At 53.4% G+C, this 13,475-nt stretch overlaps 1 protein-coding gene across 5 annotated transcripts; it reads left to right on the forward strand.

Annotated features, from left to right (window-relative positions):
- The first annotated feature begins 1,553 nt into the window (after positions 1 to 1,553).
- On the forward strand, positions 1,554 to 12,601 carry RASAL3 (RAS protein activator like 3). 5 transcript variants are annotated; one of them, XM_047776731.1, is made up of 18 exons: positions 1,554 to 1,637; positions 1,767 to 2,101; positions 3,911 to 4,041; positions 4,200 to 4,278; positions 4,388 to 4,449; positions 4,817 to 4,887; positions 6,233 to 6,359; positions 6,446 to 6,544; positions 6,996 to 7,538; positions 7,898 to 8,042; positions 8,259 to 8,403; positions 9,245 to 9,481; positions 9,569 to 9,770; positions 9,876 to 9,994; positions 10,757 to 11,147; positions 11,428 to 11,585; positions 12,119 to 12,182; positions 12,287 to 12,601. In XM_047776731.1, the coding sequence occupies exons 2-18, from the start codon at positions 1,780 to 1,782 to the stop codon at positions 12,428 to 12,430; spliced, it is 3,039 nt and encodes a 1,012-aa protein (XP_047632687.1). In that variant the 5' UTR covers positions 1,554 to 1,637; positions 1,767 to 1,779; the 3' UTR covers positions 12,431 to 12,601. The 5 variants fall into 5 exon arrangements, with proteins under 5 accessions (XP_047632687.1, XP_047632689.1, XP_047632686.1 ...); XM_047776730.1 differs by having other exon boundaries at positions 1,569 to 2,101; XM_047776734.1 differs by lacking the exons at positions 1,554 to 1,637; positions 4,817 to 4,887 and having other exon boundaries at positions 1,968 to 2,101.
- The last annotated feature ends 874 nt before the right edge of the window (positions 12,602 to 13,475 follow it).

The raw sequence follows: 13,475 nt of genomic DNA on the forward strand, positions 1-13,475 counted from the left end.
ATTTGAGGCCAGTGCCAAATGAAAATGCAAGGCCTCTTGTCCAAAAAGCAAGAACTTCAACATAGCAGCAGCTGAGCATTAGATCAGTTGCAGTGCAGAGTCCTTCTGAGCATGGGTCCTGGATGACTGCACAGGCCACGTATTCATGACAGTAGTCCTATCCATCCCATCCTGTGGATTCTGGTCACCTTGCCTTTGAACAACACTACCTTCCACTTGGCATGCTCTTCCCATGACCAACTCCTCATGCACTGCACAAATGCCATCTCCTCGAGGATGCCTTCCTGGATTTTTACAGCTCAAAGTGCATCACTTCTGCTCAACCTCTACTCCAGTATATTTTCTACCAAGTCCTCCTCACCAGCTAGATATGTCCTGCATTTACATTCATGATTTTTCTCCCTTGCTGTACTGTGAGCTCCAGAAGGGCAGGAACCAAGTTTGTTTAGTTCCCCATGGTTTCTCCAGTACCTAGCACATAGTAGGCATTCAGAAAACATTAGCTGAATAAACAAAGGCTCCCATTAGGAATCTTCTTAAACTGATACTATCATCTTTAGCAAATAAGGAAACCAAGGCTCAAGGGAGGAAGTGACTTGCTTGAGGTCACACAGTGAGAGAAGGACCAGCTGGCACTTGAACCCACTCTTAGGCCAGTGGTCCAAGATTCTATTGACTCTCATGTTATCTCACTTATTCCTCAGAACAGCATTTGGCCACCTCTTTTTTCAAGTAAATACTCGTTGAGGTATAACAGAGATACCGGAAAGGGCACTAAAATGTATGGTTAGTAAATTTTCACAACAGAACACACCCACGTAACCAGCAACCAGCTCAAGAAGTAGAACAAGTTAAATTTCCATTGTGTGAATTTCACTTCAATTTAAAAAAAAACGAAAAACACCATGATAAGCTCCCAGAAGCCTCCTCTGTGCTCCCCGACCCTGCCCCCGGTCTCTAGCCCCTCCAAAGAAAATCGGCATCCTGACTTGTTACACATAGTTTTGCCTGCTTTGAAACTTGATATTAATGGAGCCACATGGTGTTTTTTCATTGTTTGGGACTTTTTCCTTGGCATTGTTTGTGACTCATCTGAGTTCAGTCATTCCCATTGTACATAATATTCCACTGTGTGAAGATACAACTATTTATCTATTCTACAATAGATGTACACTTGAGTTGTTTCCAGTTTCAGGCTATTATGAATTGCACTGGTGGGCATATCTTTTGGGTATATATGCCTAGTGGTGACACTGCTGGGTCAGACGAGAGGTGTACAGTCAATATTCACAGATTATGCCAAACAGTTTTCAAATTTGGATAAATCAGTCTACACGCTGACCAGCCATGGATAGCAGAGTTCCAGCCTTTGGTCAGCATGTGCCAATTTGGAAGAGAAGGCAGCTGAGGTTCAGAGAGAGGCATATGCTGCCTCCTAGTCAGTGAGAGATTCTGGGTCCTGCTGTGTCACCTCCTCTCCTCTCAAATCCTGCCCCCACTGTGCCCTCCCAACCTGGTTGTGGGGTGGGGTGGGACAGACAGGGTCACGTGGAGTTGCGTTCGTTCGTTCAGCCGGAGGAAGCCAGGCAGGCTGCAGACAGACGGCTGCTGATTCTGCGGCTGGTCAGGAAATCAAGGTAAGAGAGGGCGTGTGTGTGACCCCCAAGGGGATTCCCTGGGGGCAGAGCTGTGAGTGGGGAAGGGGCCAAAATGAAGAGAACATGTGGGCAGACACTGGTCAGAATTGTCACCCTCTCATCCCCCAGGAGAATCTCTACCATGGACCCACCCTCGTCGAGCGGGGCCTCCCAAACCCAGCCTGCAGCCCCAACCCCACTAACTGCCTACCGCTGGCACTCAGGGGGTGGTGGGGAGAAGGGAGCTGGAGGGTTCCGCTGGGGCCGCCTTGCAGGATGGGGGAGGGCACTGAGCCACCAGGAGACCACAGTCAGCAGCCAGCCAGCCCCTCGATCGCTGTTTCGCCGCGTCCTCTCTGCGCCTCCCAAGGAGTCACGCACAAGCCGCCTCCGAATATCCAAGTCCCTCTGGGGGAGGCATAAGAGCCCACCACTGGAGTCAGACCCAGAGCCAGAGGCCCCAGGTACATGGCTCCCCCACCCAGGCTGGGAGGCCCGGATGCTTGGGTTTTGTCTGCCTCCCGAGCATCAGCCTTACAGACACAGGAAGTTGTGGGGAGTGCAAAAGCCCAACAGGAAGTGGCTGGGGCCCGGCTGGCTGCCCTCTTCCCTCTTTCCCCCTCACCCAGGGCCTGGGCATGGTGGGGGTGGCTAGGGATCTAAAGGGTGGGGATCCAACCTGGGGAAGGGATAGGGAATAGATTGATGGTAGCACTGTCCAAATGCCGAATGGCTCTTGGCCTCACTAGGTCTCTCCTTATATTCAATGACACAGGCTTAATCTCTCCTGCCTGGATATCCATCTCTGCTGCCTCCTGTTCTCCTGCCCTCCAGCCTCCCTGTCTTAGTTTCTTTACTTCCTTGAGCTTCTGCTTCCCCAGAAGTTAAACTGGAATCCTGATTCCTACCTTGAAGGGTGTTTTATTTCATTCATTAATTCAGAAGTCTGTGAGCACTTACTGTGTTCCAAGCCCACTCCAATTTAGGCACTGAGGACACAGCAGTAAACTAAACAGATGAAACTGCCTGCCTTATGGAGCTCACAGCATAGTAGGTGTGACAGGCAGTAAACAAGTAAACAAGAAAATGACAGATGGGGCTAAGTCACACAGAGGGATCTAGAAAAGTAAGGGGTCACAGAAAATGTGCTGGGACCTGGGCTAGCATTACACTGATGAGCCTAGGACCCAGCATATTTTGTGTGATCCGTTAACAGGTGGGAGTTATCATGTATTCCCCTGGTGGTCAAACAATGGGACAGACAGATAATATGGGAGGATTGATCCAGCCCTTCTGTTCCTGAAAGCTCTTTTAATTCCCGTCATACATCCTTCCATTCTGCAGAGGCATCCCTTCAGCTTCCTCCAGGGTATCAGGTACTACCTATTCCAGAGGATCTAGTGGGAGCTCTCTAACAAGCAGACCTGCTCCTACCCTGCTCAAACAGCTCCCATGGCTTCCCCACACCTCCAGGATAAAACCCCAGCTCCTCTAACTGATACCCAAGGCCCTGCACCAATCTCTTCCTGAACCCTCCCCTCCAGCCTCCAAGGCCTCCTAGGCCTTCTCAACTTTCCCTTTCTTTCCCTGGGCCAGGCCATGTGCCATCTCCCAGCCTTTGCTCAAGCTGTTCATGCCACTATATCCTCCACCTCTGTAAAAATCCAATCTGCTGTTCAAAACCCAGTGCAAACTTACTCTCTCTAGGAGGACTTCCCTGACCTAATGCACCACCACCTCTCTCAACCCTGCCCTTTTTCTGTTCCTTTCTCAAAGTTTGAATACATTTCCCCTTAGACTAGTTATTTATGGAAGGAACCAAGCCTGCTGTCTTGTTTTTTAACCTCTCAGACCTACCCACTGTCTTGGTTAAAAGAAGAATGTTTGTGTCTGAAACCCAGCTCAATCACTCACAAGCTGTGTAACCCTAGGCAAGTCACTCAAACTCTATGGGTTCTCAGTTTCCTCCTTGATACAGTGAGGATTTTAATAGCTCTTTGAATGGCTTTTAGAGGATTGAATGAGACAAGGTGTGGGGAGCAGTATACACAGAACAGGGTACATAGTTGATGGGGCTGTGTCCACCGTACATAGCAGTGAGGACAAGGCCTAGAGAGGGGTGGTGGCTTGTCCAACACCTGTCGTGGCTGCTGGATGGATAGGGAAGAGGGGGCACTTAGGAGGGAAAACTTGTTGAGCCTGGGTGAGGGCAGAAGTTGTTCTGAGGGAGAGAAAAGGACTTCCAAGTCCCCAGCATCTCCTCCTCTACCCAGAACCTGAACCAGAGCCGGAGCCCCCTGCCCCACAGATCCCAGAGGCTCCCACACCCGATGTGCCTGTCTGGAACATTGGGGCCTTCACCTTACTTGATGGAAGGCTTGTGCTGCTTGGGGGTGAGGACGAGGTAAGAAGGGGCACATGAGCAAGAGGAGAGAAGGAGAGGAAGGGAGAGAGACAGAAGAGTGGTAAGGGAGGGTGAGGGGGGATAACAGGAGAGGGCCTGCCTCTCCCTCTGTCTGACTCCCTGCCTTCCCTTTCTGATCCACTTCTGTTGGGAAACAGAGTCCTCGCCGGGCCCGGGTGGGAAGCGCTAGCTCTGAGGGAAGCATTCAGGCAGCCCTGGGGAACCTCAGGGATCCAGGTAAGCTTGAGAGGTAGTGGGGACTGTGACATTTTGGGAGCCTCTCAAGGTGGATCAGAATCCAAGATGACCTCACCACCCCACAACCATCTCCCCTGACCACCCACAGATCGGATCTCTGGAAAGACTGAGCCAGAGGCCACTGGCCCCAACCAGGTCCACAACATTCGGGTAAGATATCCAGTGGGGATGGAAGGGAGAGCAAAGGCTTTCAGACCCTCAGAAGTGAAAGGGAGACTCTTCCTGGGTGATCTTGGACAGGTCACTGACCCTCTCTGGACCATAATGTCCTTTTCCGTCAAATGGATCAAGTGAGAGAAGCTCCTTCTTGGGGCTATTTATGGAAAGTCCTTAGAATATAGGAACATACAATTGGTACTTTAAAAATAGGACCTGTTGATTGCTTTTAATATTCCTACTAATACAGCCTGAACTTGTGATCCCCCCAAGACCAGTAAATGTTCTAGGACATCTGGGGAGGGGGAATAGCTGAGAAGGGAGCACAGGGTCCTCCCAGCTGGCATCTCCCTCCCTACAGGGGCTGCTCAAGAGGCTGAAAGAGAAGAAAAAGGTCAAGTCAGAGCTGGGAGCCAATGCTTCCCGGGATGGGTAAGGGTCTTTGAGGGGCTGGAGGGGCTTGGATTATCCCCTCCTCCTCATTCTGCCATAATTCTGAGCATCACCAAATATCCCCTGTTGGGCAAGGCTGGGGCCACTGAAAAACACTTAGCCAGACCTCCATTGAAGGGTGGGGGGCAGAATCTGGCACAATAACTCTAAAACTGCAGCTGAAGGAGTTCCCATCATGGCTCAGTAGCAATGAACCCAATGAACCCATATCCATGAGGACACGAGTTCGATCCCTGGTCTTGCTCAGTGAGTTAAGCATCCAGTGTTGCCATGAGCTGTGGTGTGGGTCACAGACACGGCTGGGATCCTGTGTTGCTGTGGCTGTGGTGTAGGCAGGCAGCTACAGCTCTGATTTGACCCCTAACCTGAGAACTTCCATATACCATATGCTGTAGGTGCCACCCTTAAAAAATAAATAAATAACAGACAAAAAAAAAAAAAAAAAAAAACAGCAGCTAAGTCAATACCCTGGTCTGGGAGTGTCAGGGAGGGGACCCTTGAGCTGAGATCTGAGGGCTAGATGGAAGTTAGGTAAAAAAAAAACCTTCCAGGTAGAGGGAACAGTAAGTGCAAAGGTCAAGAGGATGGATGAAGTGACAAAAACAAGGCCAGTGTGACTGTAGTTCAGTGAAGAATTGTCAAAATGGGACAAGGACTGTACTATGCAAGATCATACAGGCCATCATGAGGAGCTGGGTTTATTTTAAAAGAGACTGATTCAGGGGGTTCCTGTCATGGCTCAGTGGTTAACGGGTCTGACTGGGAACCATGAGGTTGAGGGTTCAGTCCTTACGCAGTGGGTTAGGGATCCCCGGTTGCCGTGAGCTGTGGTGTATGTCGCAGATATAGTTCAGACCCCACATTGCTGTGGCTCTGGAGTAGGCCGGTGGCTACAGCTCTGATTCGACCCCTAGCCTGGGAACCTCCATATGCCATGGGTGCGGTCCTAGAAAAGACAAAAAAAAAGAGACAGAGAGAGAGAGAGAGACTGATTCAGGAGTTCCCATTGTGGCTCAGCAGTAACAAACTCGACTAGTACCCATGAGGATGTGGGTTCAATCCTTGGTCTTGCTCAGTGGGTTAAGGATCCAGCATTGCAGTGAGCTGTGGTGTAGGCCCACAGCTGCAGCTCCAATTCAACTCTTAGCCTGGGAACTTTCGTATGCCCCAGGTGTGGTCCTAAAAAAATAAAATAAAAGGGATGGATTCAAGTCCAATTTTGGTTCAAATCCTTCCTAGCCTCCTTCCACCCTTCAGACTGTAGAGAGCTGGTGTAGGGGGGAGGGCACAGGAATGACAGCTTATTCACTGGCACCCTCCCCAGACCCCCCAGTGCTCTGGGCTCTCGGGAATCGCTGGCCACCCTCTCTGAGCTGGACCTGGGCGCCGAGCGGGACGTGCGGGTCTGGCCACTGCACCCCAGCCTCCTGGAGGAGCCTCACTGCTTCCAGGTAACTGCAGGTAACTCTCCACATCACCTGACCCGTTGGCTCCACCCTTGGCCTCAATAGCACCCTTGGATCTCCCTCCTCAACAGGTAACATGGGCAGGCGGGAGCCGCTGCTTCTCTTGTCGCTCTGCTGCTGAGAGAGACCGCTGGATCGAGGACCTTCGTCGCCACTTTCAGCCTAGTCAGGTCAGTAGAGCAAAGGTCGGGCTTGGAGACTCCTCCCACAGACCGGGCCCCGCCCCTCACACCTAACCCAAATCCCACCAGCGCCAAAACCCTGCCCCTTGGACACACCTGCTCCTGCACTTTGCAACCCCTCCGAGACCCTCCCCTGCTTCCATCTATTACCAGCCCCTTGCACAGTGACCCTCTACTTTCTATTCAGTCCGAGCCCTATTTGCACCACAGGCAGTCGTCAAGTCCGTAGCCTGCGGCTACTCCTCCATACCCTGGAGCCTCGATCTCTCCAGGAAAACCCAGAAAAGCTAGAGGGTTTCCGTATAGCCATCTTGGGACCCCGTGGCCTGTCTTCCCCCAAGGGCCCAGCGATGTGCTGGGTGCACGGGCCTCTCGTGTCTCCTCTGGTGCGCAACATAGAGCACCAACGCCAAGCTCCCATTCCTAATCTGGTCCACAGGACAACGTGGAGCGGGAAGAGACATGGCTGAGCGTGTGGGTCCACGAAGTAAAGGGGCTGCCCCGGGCTGCCGCGGGGTCACCAGGAGTGCGCGCGGAGCTGTGGCTGGATGGGGCATTGCTGGCCCGCACCACGCCGCGGACCGGCCCGGGCCCGCTCTTCTGGGCGGAACGCTTCCACTTTGAGGCGCTGCCGCCGGCGCGCCGCCTGTCGTTACGGCTACGCGGAGCAGGCCCGGGGGGCGCCGTGCTAGGCCGCGTGGCCTTGGCGCTGGAAGAGTTGGGAGTACCCCGCGCGCCCGCCGCAGGCCTGGAGCGCTGGTTCCCGCTGCTAGGGGCACCAGCTGGCGCCGCGCTGAGAGCGCGGATCCGGGCGCGGCGCCTGCGCGTGCTGCCGTCTGAGCGCTACAAGGAGTTGGCGGAGTTCCTCACTTTCCACTACGCGCGCCTCTGCGGGGCGCTAGAGCTCGCTCTGTCAGCTCAGGCCAAAGAGGAACTGGCAGCTGCCATGGTGCGTGTGCTGCGGGCCACCGGCCGGGCGCAGGTGCGGCTCTTCGACGGGACGAACCCGGGTGACCAAGGGCTGACCGATCGCGCGCTCTGGGGGCGAGGGGGAAGGAGGGAAGGGTTTGGCGAGACTGGACTAGAGCAGCATATGCAAGAGGCCTTGAGAGGCTGAGCCTGTGCTTTAGCTGCGAGGGGCGGGGCTTGAGCCGCGCCTTTGCGCTTATGAAGCCTAAATTTCTGCTTTGAGGGATGGAGGTTTCCGCCTGTTTCGAGCCTCAGCAGCGATGGCTGGGCCTGAGCAGCATCTATGTGGGGCAGGGTGTGAGGGACCTGCCAAGAGCAGGGATTCTCCTTGCCCAGTCTGCGCCCAGCGCAACGTGACCCCACTATGCCCAGGCACTGGTGACAGACCTGGGCACTGCGGAGCTGGCACGCAGTGGAGGCCGCGAGGCGCTGCTGTTCCGAGAAAATACATTGGCCACGAAAGCCATCGATGAGTACATGAAGCTGGTAGCACAAGATTACCTCCAAGAGACGCTGGGTGAGCAGGTGGGGCAGGGGTCAGAAGCTTAGCTGAGCAGCGAGATCTGAGAATCCTTGGATTCTGGCAGTGGGCGGTGTCCTGGGGATGCTGGAGGAAATTGGGGGTTCTCCAAGATGTTAGGTGCCTCCAGAGTAAGTTGGAAATAGAATTGGAGGCTCCGTGTTGTTTGTAGTGGTCATAATCTGGCCCCTCTCTGGTTGTGCTGGACTACAGGGCAGGTCGTTCAGCGTCTCTGTGCCTCAATGGAGGACTGTGAGGTGGATCCCAGCAAGTGTCCGGCTTCAGAGCTGCCCCAGCACCAGGCCAGACTGCGAAACAGCTGCAAGGAGGTCTTTGAGAACATCATCCACTCCTACGAGTAAGAATCAGGGCCCTAGCACCTGAGTCTACTACTGCCTCTCAGCCACTGTGCTAACCCTGACTCCAAATTAGAGTTTTCAGATAAAATACAGGATGCCCAGTTAAATGTGACACAATATGTGGGACACGCTTGTACTAAAAAAAAAAAAAAAAAAGTATTAATTTGCCAAATCTGACAACCCATTGCCAATGTCATGCTACCTAACCCCAATTCCTTACCTGGGACCCAATTCCTTGCCTTCTAAACTACAGGTGACCCCCATATCCTAATTCAATGCCACCTGATTCTAATTAACATAGGACCTCAATGCTATGACCTCTGATTCCAGTGATGCCCTACCTCCAATCTCATGACCCCTGACCTTAAGTGACCATGTACCTCAAATCCATGTAACTGATCACGGGAAACCTGAGATTCCAATTTCTTGACCTCTGATCTTAGGTTAACCTCTATGCCTAATTTTACGTCACCTAGGATATATATCAATCCCATGATTTCTGAACCTGGGTGACCCTATAACCCCAATCCCATCCTACTTCATATCATGTACTTTGTCTGGCACCCCAACTTCATGTCCAGTTGTAGCCACATCTCAAGCTCATGGCTTCTGTCCTTAGGTGAACCTTACCCCCAGATCTAGGATTACGGACTCCAGAAGTCGTCACAATAACCATACAAAAACCTTGCCCCCAAAGTGAACCAAGCCTCACTATTCCCAATGTCTTCAATCCTAGAACCCAGAATGGAGGTGTCTCCTGACCCTGATTTTGGGACTTTGAACATCCATGAATCTTATGCCCATATCCTCACCCTCTGACCATTGCCTCTTCTGCCCTAGCTGGTTCCCAGCAGAGCTGGGCACTGTGTTCTCTGGCTGGCGAGAAGCATGCAAGGCACGTGGCTCTGAGGCACTGGGGCCCCGACTAGTGTGCGCCTCTCTCTTCTTGCGGCTCCTGTGTCCTGCCATCCTGTCACCCAGCCTCTTTGGCCTGGCACCAGAGCACCCAGCACCCGGCCCAGCCCGCACCCTCACACTGATTGCCAAGGTCATCCAGAACCTCGCCAACTGTGCTCCGTAGGTGCTGGGAGGCTGGGGGGCCATGCTAGGGCACTGGGGGTGTCAGATGCCTGACCTGACTCACCCAGTTGGGCCCTAACCCAGGTTTGGTGAGAAGGAGGCCTACATGAGCTTCATGAATAGTTTCCTGGAGGACCATGGACCTGCCATGCAACGCTTCCTGGATCAAGTGGCCATGGTGGATGTGGACACAGCACCCAGTGGTTACCAGGGCAGCAGTGACCTGGCCCTCCAGCTGGCAGTCCTGCATGCCCAGCTGTGTACCATCTTTGCTGAGCTTGACCAGGTCTGGCCTAAGCCTAGAGCCCAGAACATGAGGTAGGGAGCAAGAGATCTGGGAGCCCCCAGTTCTGGAGAGCTTGCTCAGTATCTTCTCTACATACCTCACCAGGCAACCCGTGACAGCCTGGAACCACTGCCCACAATCCTGCATGCCATTGAGGAGGGCCGACCTGTACCTGTGTCCGTGCCAATGCGTCTCCCACCACCTCCAGTCCAGGTCCACTCCAGGTAACCTGCCTGCCTCAAGTCTGGTCCAGTTCTGATGGTTGGGAGGGAGAAGCCAAAGGTAAGCACCAAGGTCAGACTGGAGTCAGAAGTAGAGGCAGGATGGTGTCCTGGGTCAGAAATAGGGCCATGTTTGGATCAGTGTAAGAAGGAGGTCAGAGCCTGAAGACAGGGTCATCCCAGGGGTCAGGGAGAGGCTCACAGTGTGGTCAGAGGGGAGGCACAGGGTCAGACTGGAATCCAAGGTGGGGACTAGGCATTGCAGAGATAGGGAGATGTCACATCTAGGGTCAGAGGGAGAAAGTGACATTGTAGTCACCAATGAGGGGCAGGTTTCATTGAGAGGTTGTGGATGGGGTAAAACCAGGGGTCAAATGGGGATCAGATGTTAAGATACATCATCAAGGGTGAGGGACAGGGTCATATTGTAAACAGGCCAGACCCAGGGTCAGATGGAGTCAAGGGTAATAGGCAGAGTCGTTTTGCGGGGGGGAGGGTGTCAGTCTTTCAGGAGGCAGAGACAGGGTCAGTTTAAGGTCAGAGGTTAGGGACAAGAAGGAGTCAGATTGGGAAGGAAATGAGTACAGGTCAAGCTGAGGCAGATTGGAAGCAGAGGTTACAGAGAGGGTCAAGTCAAATGTGATCCCTTCAGCAACAGGGTCACATAGAAGAAAAAGATCAGGGGTGGGATTATCTCTAGTCAGAGGTAGAGATGGGCTTCCTCGGAAACCAGTGGAGGGTCTGACTCCCCCCATCCCACCCCAGCTTTTCTGCAGGGGAGAAGCCTGGCTTCCTGGCCCCCCGGGACCTCCCCAAGCATACCCCTCTCATCTCCAAGAGCCAGTCCCTGCGCAGCGTTCACGGCGCAGGTAGTTGGGCCCGGCCACGGCCAGATGAGGAGCAGGCTCCGCGGCTGCCCCGGCCAGTGCAGCGCACACAGAGCGTCCCGGCTGGTCGCCCCGCTCGCCGCCGCCCGTCTTCAGGGCCCCGGCCGCGACCCAAAGGCTCCCTACGCACCGGACCCACGCCCCGCGGCCGGCCCTGGATCGGGGCCTCAGCCTCGCTGCCTCGGAAGCCGTCAGTTCCCTGGCAGCGCCAGCTGGACCAGCCGAGAGACAGAGAACAGGCTCCGGGCACTCACCGACCCTTGAGCAAGGTGAAGTATAGCCCAGGTCCGCGCACAGATGGTTGAGATAGGACTGGAAAAAGATTGAAAGATGGGTAGGTCTCAATTCAAATACCGAGCTTGCTGTGCTGTGTAAGCCCAGGTCCTAGCCCAGCCGTTTCTGAGCCTGTTTCCTCTTCTGTACTACAAGAGCATCATTTCCCAACCGGCAGGGTGGTGAGGAGGCAGAGTGCAGGGGACGCAGAGGTCAGGGTGTTTGGGGAAAAGGGGCTGGACTGTGGCTCAGGTTACAGCTGCTCCCTCCCCACAGCTGGCAGAGCTGCAGTGTGAGGTGGCTGCCTTGCGCCAGGATCAGAAGGCCCTGTGCGGCCTTGTGGAGTCACTCCGCACCCACGTGCGTGCCTTGAGCGAACAGCAGGAGCTACTTCGGAGCCAGCTCCAGAACCTGGATTCCGTGATCGGAGAAAGGTGAGTCCCGCCCTTTCCATTAGCTCCGCCCCCAGATGGACGTGCTGTAGAATTCAGCTCAGGCCCCTCCTCCCAGTCCCTCCTACCCAAATCACACTAGCATCGCCACGCCCCCTATGCAAGACCCGCCCCAACACACTTGTCTAAGACTAGTCTCTGAGTCAGTTCCACCCACCCGAAGTCCCTGGGAGGTCCTCTAATCCAGGCCCTCAATCAGCTTTTCCCAAACAGGTTGGGCCAGACCCACTCTCTCTTAGTCTGGGCTCCCCCTCATCCCTGTCTTGACCCCACCCAAGACTGGCCAGGCCATCTCCAAGGGTGGGTAGGTTGTTCTTTTGTTCCAGCCAGTCTTGCCTCTAATCTGGCAGCCCCTTCTTAAAGCTTATCTGGACTCTGACCCCAAGCCTGGACAAACTCTGCCTCCACCCCATGCTCTGCCCCTGAGTTCTAGACGCTTCAACCTGGAGCTGGAGTGGAGCTCCTCAGTCTCTGACTCTCCCTCCCCACCATGTCCCTGCCCCTGATCCCCACAGGACTGCAAAATTGGATCCAGAGCTTGATTCTCCACTCAGTGAGGGCCACAGGCTGAAGAGTCTGGTGAGATCCCTGCGAGCCCAGGAGCAGAACTGGAAGGGGTGAGGGAATAAAAGTTGGGATGCAACCCTCCCCAGGCTCTGAACCCACTGCCTCTGCCTTCCCAGGAGTGCCGCCTGGCTGAGATAGAGAGTATTCAGGCCCAGCTGAGGGATACCATCCAAAGCATGCAGCTTCTTCCCAGGATGTCAGGGTCTGGGAGCCAGCCCCCGCCACTCAAAGCACCCTGCGTCAATGGAGACACCACTTGAGCTGCCCACTGGGCCAAATGTGCTCTGGGAACAGAGAAAAGGCAGTCTTAGGGGCCTGTCTGATCCCTACCTCAACGCTATGTGGCATGCAGTAGGGAGTGGAGCTGTAGGTGCCAACAAGTCTGGCACTAAAAGGTGGCCCAGTAAAATCTTGATTTCAGTAAAAATCAATGTTTGTGTTTGTTTATTTGCCCCTGAGTATTGCCAGTCAGAAAGCAACCATTCAGCTCTCTCAAAGTCTCCCCTAGTTGGAGGTCTTATGGGAGGGGGTGATGGAAGGAGATTCTCACCAGCTGTGTGACCTTAAGGCCCTCACTCTCTCAGAGACTCAATTTCTTCATTTGTAAAATGGATTTATTTTCCTTGCACAGTAAAAGACTCATAGTTTAAAGTGCTCAATAAAAGGTATTTGTCATTGTTAGGGCACCATCTGCTTCTCAGTGAAGCCCAGATTCCAGATGAGAGCATCTTTCTAGGGCCCCAAATTCCATACCAGCTCCCTCATGGTGGCGAGGACTTGGGTCTGGGAGGCAGACAAAGGAAGGATTGGGTAGGTATGAAGATGGTTAAGCTCTGTGGGTGGTTGCTTAGAAAATGAGTGGGCATTTAAATCATGTGTGGGTGAGTGGGTGAGAGATAGGGTGGACAGCACAATAGGTAGATGGTTAATAGGTTAGCATTTGTTGGATGTTCGCCCTTGTAGGTGAGTAGCTGAGTAGGTAGTTAGCTGGAATGGGTATGCCTGCCTGGAAAAGGACTGGATCATAATAGGAAATAAATATTTGAATTGAGTAAGCAGTTATATGTATTGTATGTACATTTTTTGAGGTTTCCTAAGGCTTGAGCTGGGCAGTGGGGAAACAATGATGAACTATAACGACTCTTGTCATCATGGAACTCTCTGGTGAAAGAGACAAACAAACATGCAATTGATGGATGGGTGTTTTGGTGACTAGGTGAAGGTATGTGTGTAGAGATGGGTGTTTGCTTGCTTGATTGTATGGATAAGTATTTAATTGGATAGTGAATGAATGAGTAGGTGGAT

The sequence above is a fragment of the Phacochoerus africanus genome, chromosome 4, assembly GCF_016906955.1.
Source record: "Phacochoerus africanus isolate WHEZ1 chromosome 4, ROS_Pafr_v1, whole genome shotgun sequence".
Lineage (NCBI taxonomy): Eukaryota > Metazoa > Chordata > Mammalia > Artiodactyla > Suidae > Phacochoerus > Phacochoerus africanus.

Bases quoted from the DNA above. Each gene is read 5' to 3' on its own strand.
- RASAL3 (XM_047776730.1), top strand. From the start codon at position 1,711: ATGAAGAGAACATGTGGGCAGACACTGGTCAGAATTGTCACCCTCTCA. The intron at 2,102-3,910 runs GTACATGGCTCC...TCCTCTACCCAG, and splicing joins CCCAGAGCCAGAGGCCCCAG to AACCTGAACCAGAGCCGGAG. The intron at 11,148-11,427 runs GTGAAGTATAGC...CCCTCCCCACAG, and splicing joins CTCACCGACCCTTGAGCAAG to CTGGCAGAGCTGCAGTGTGA.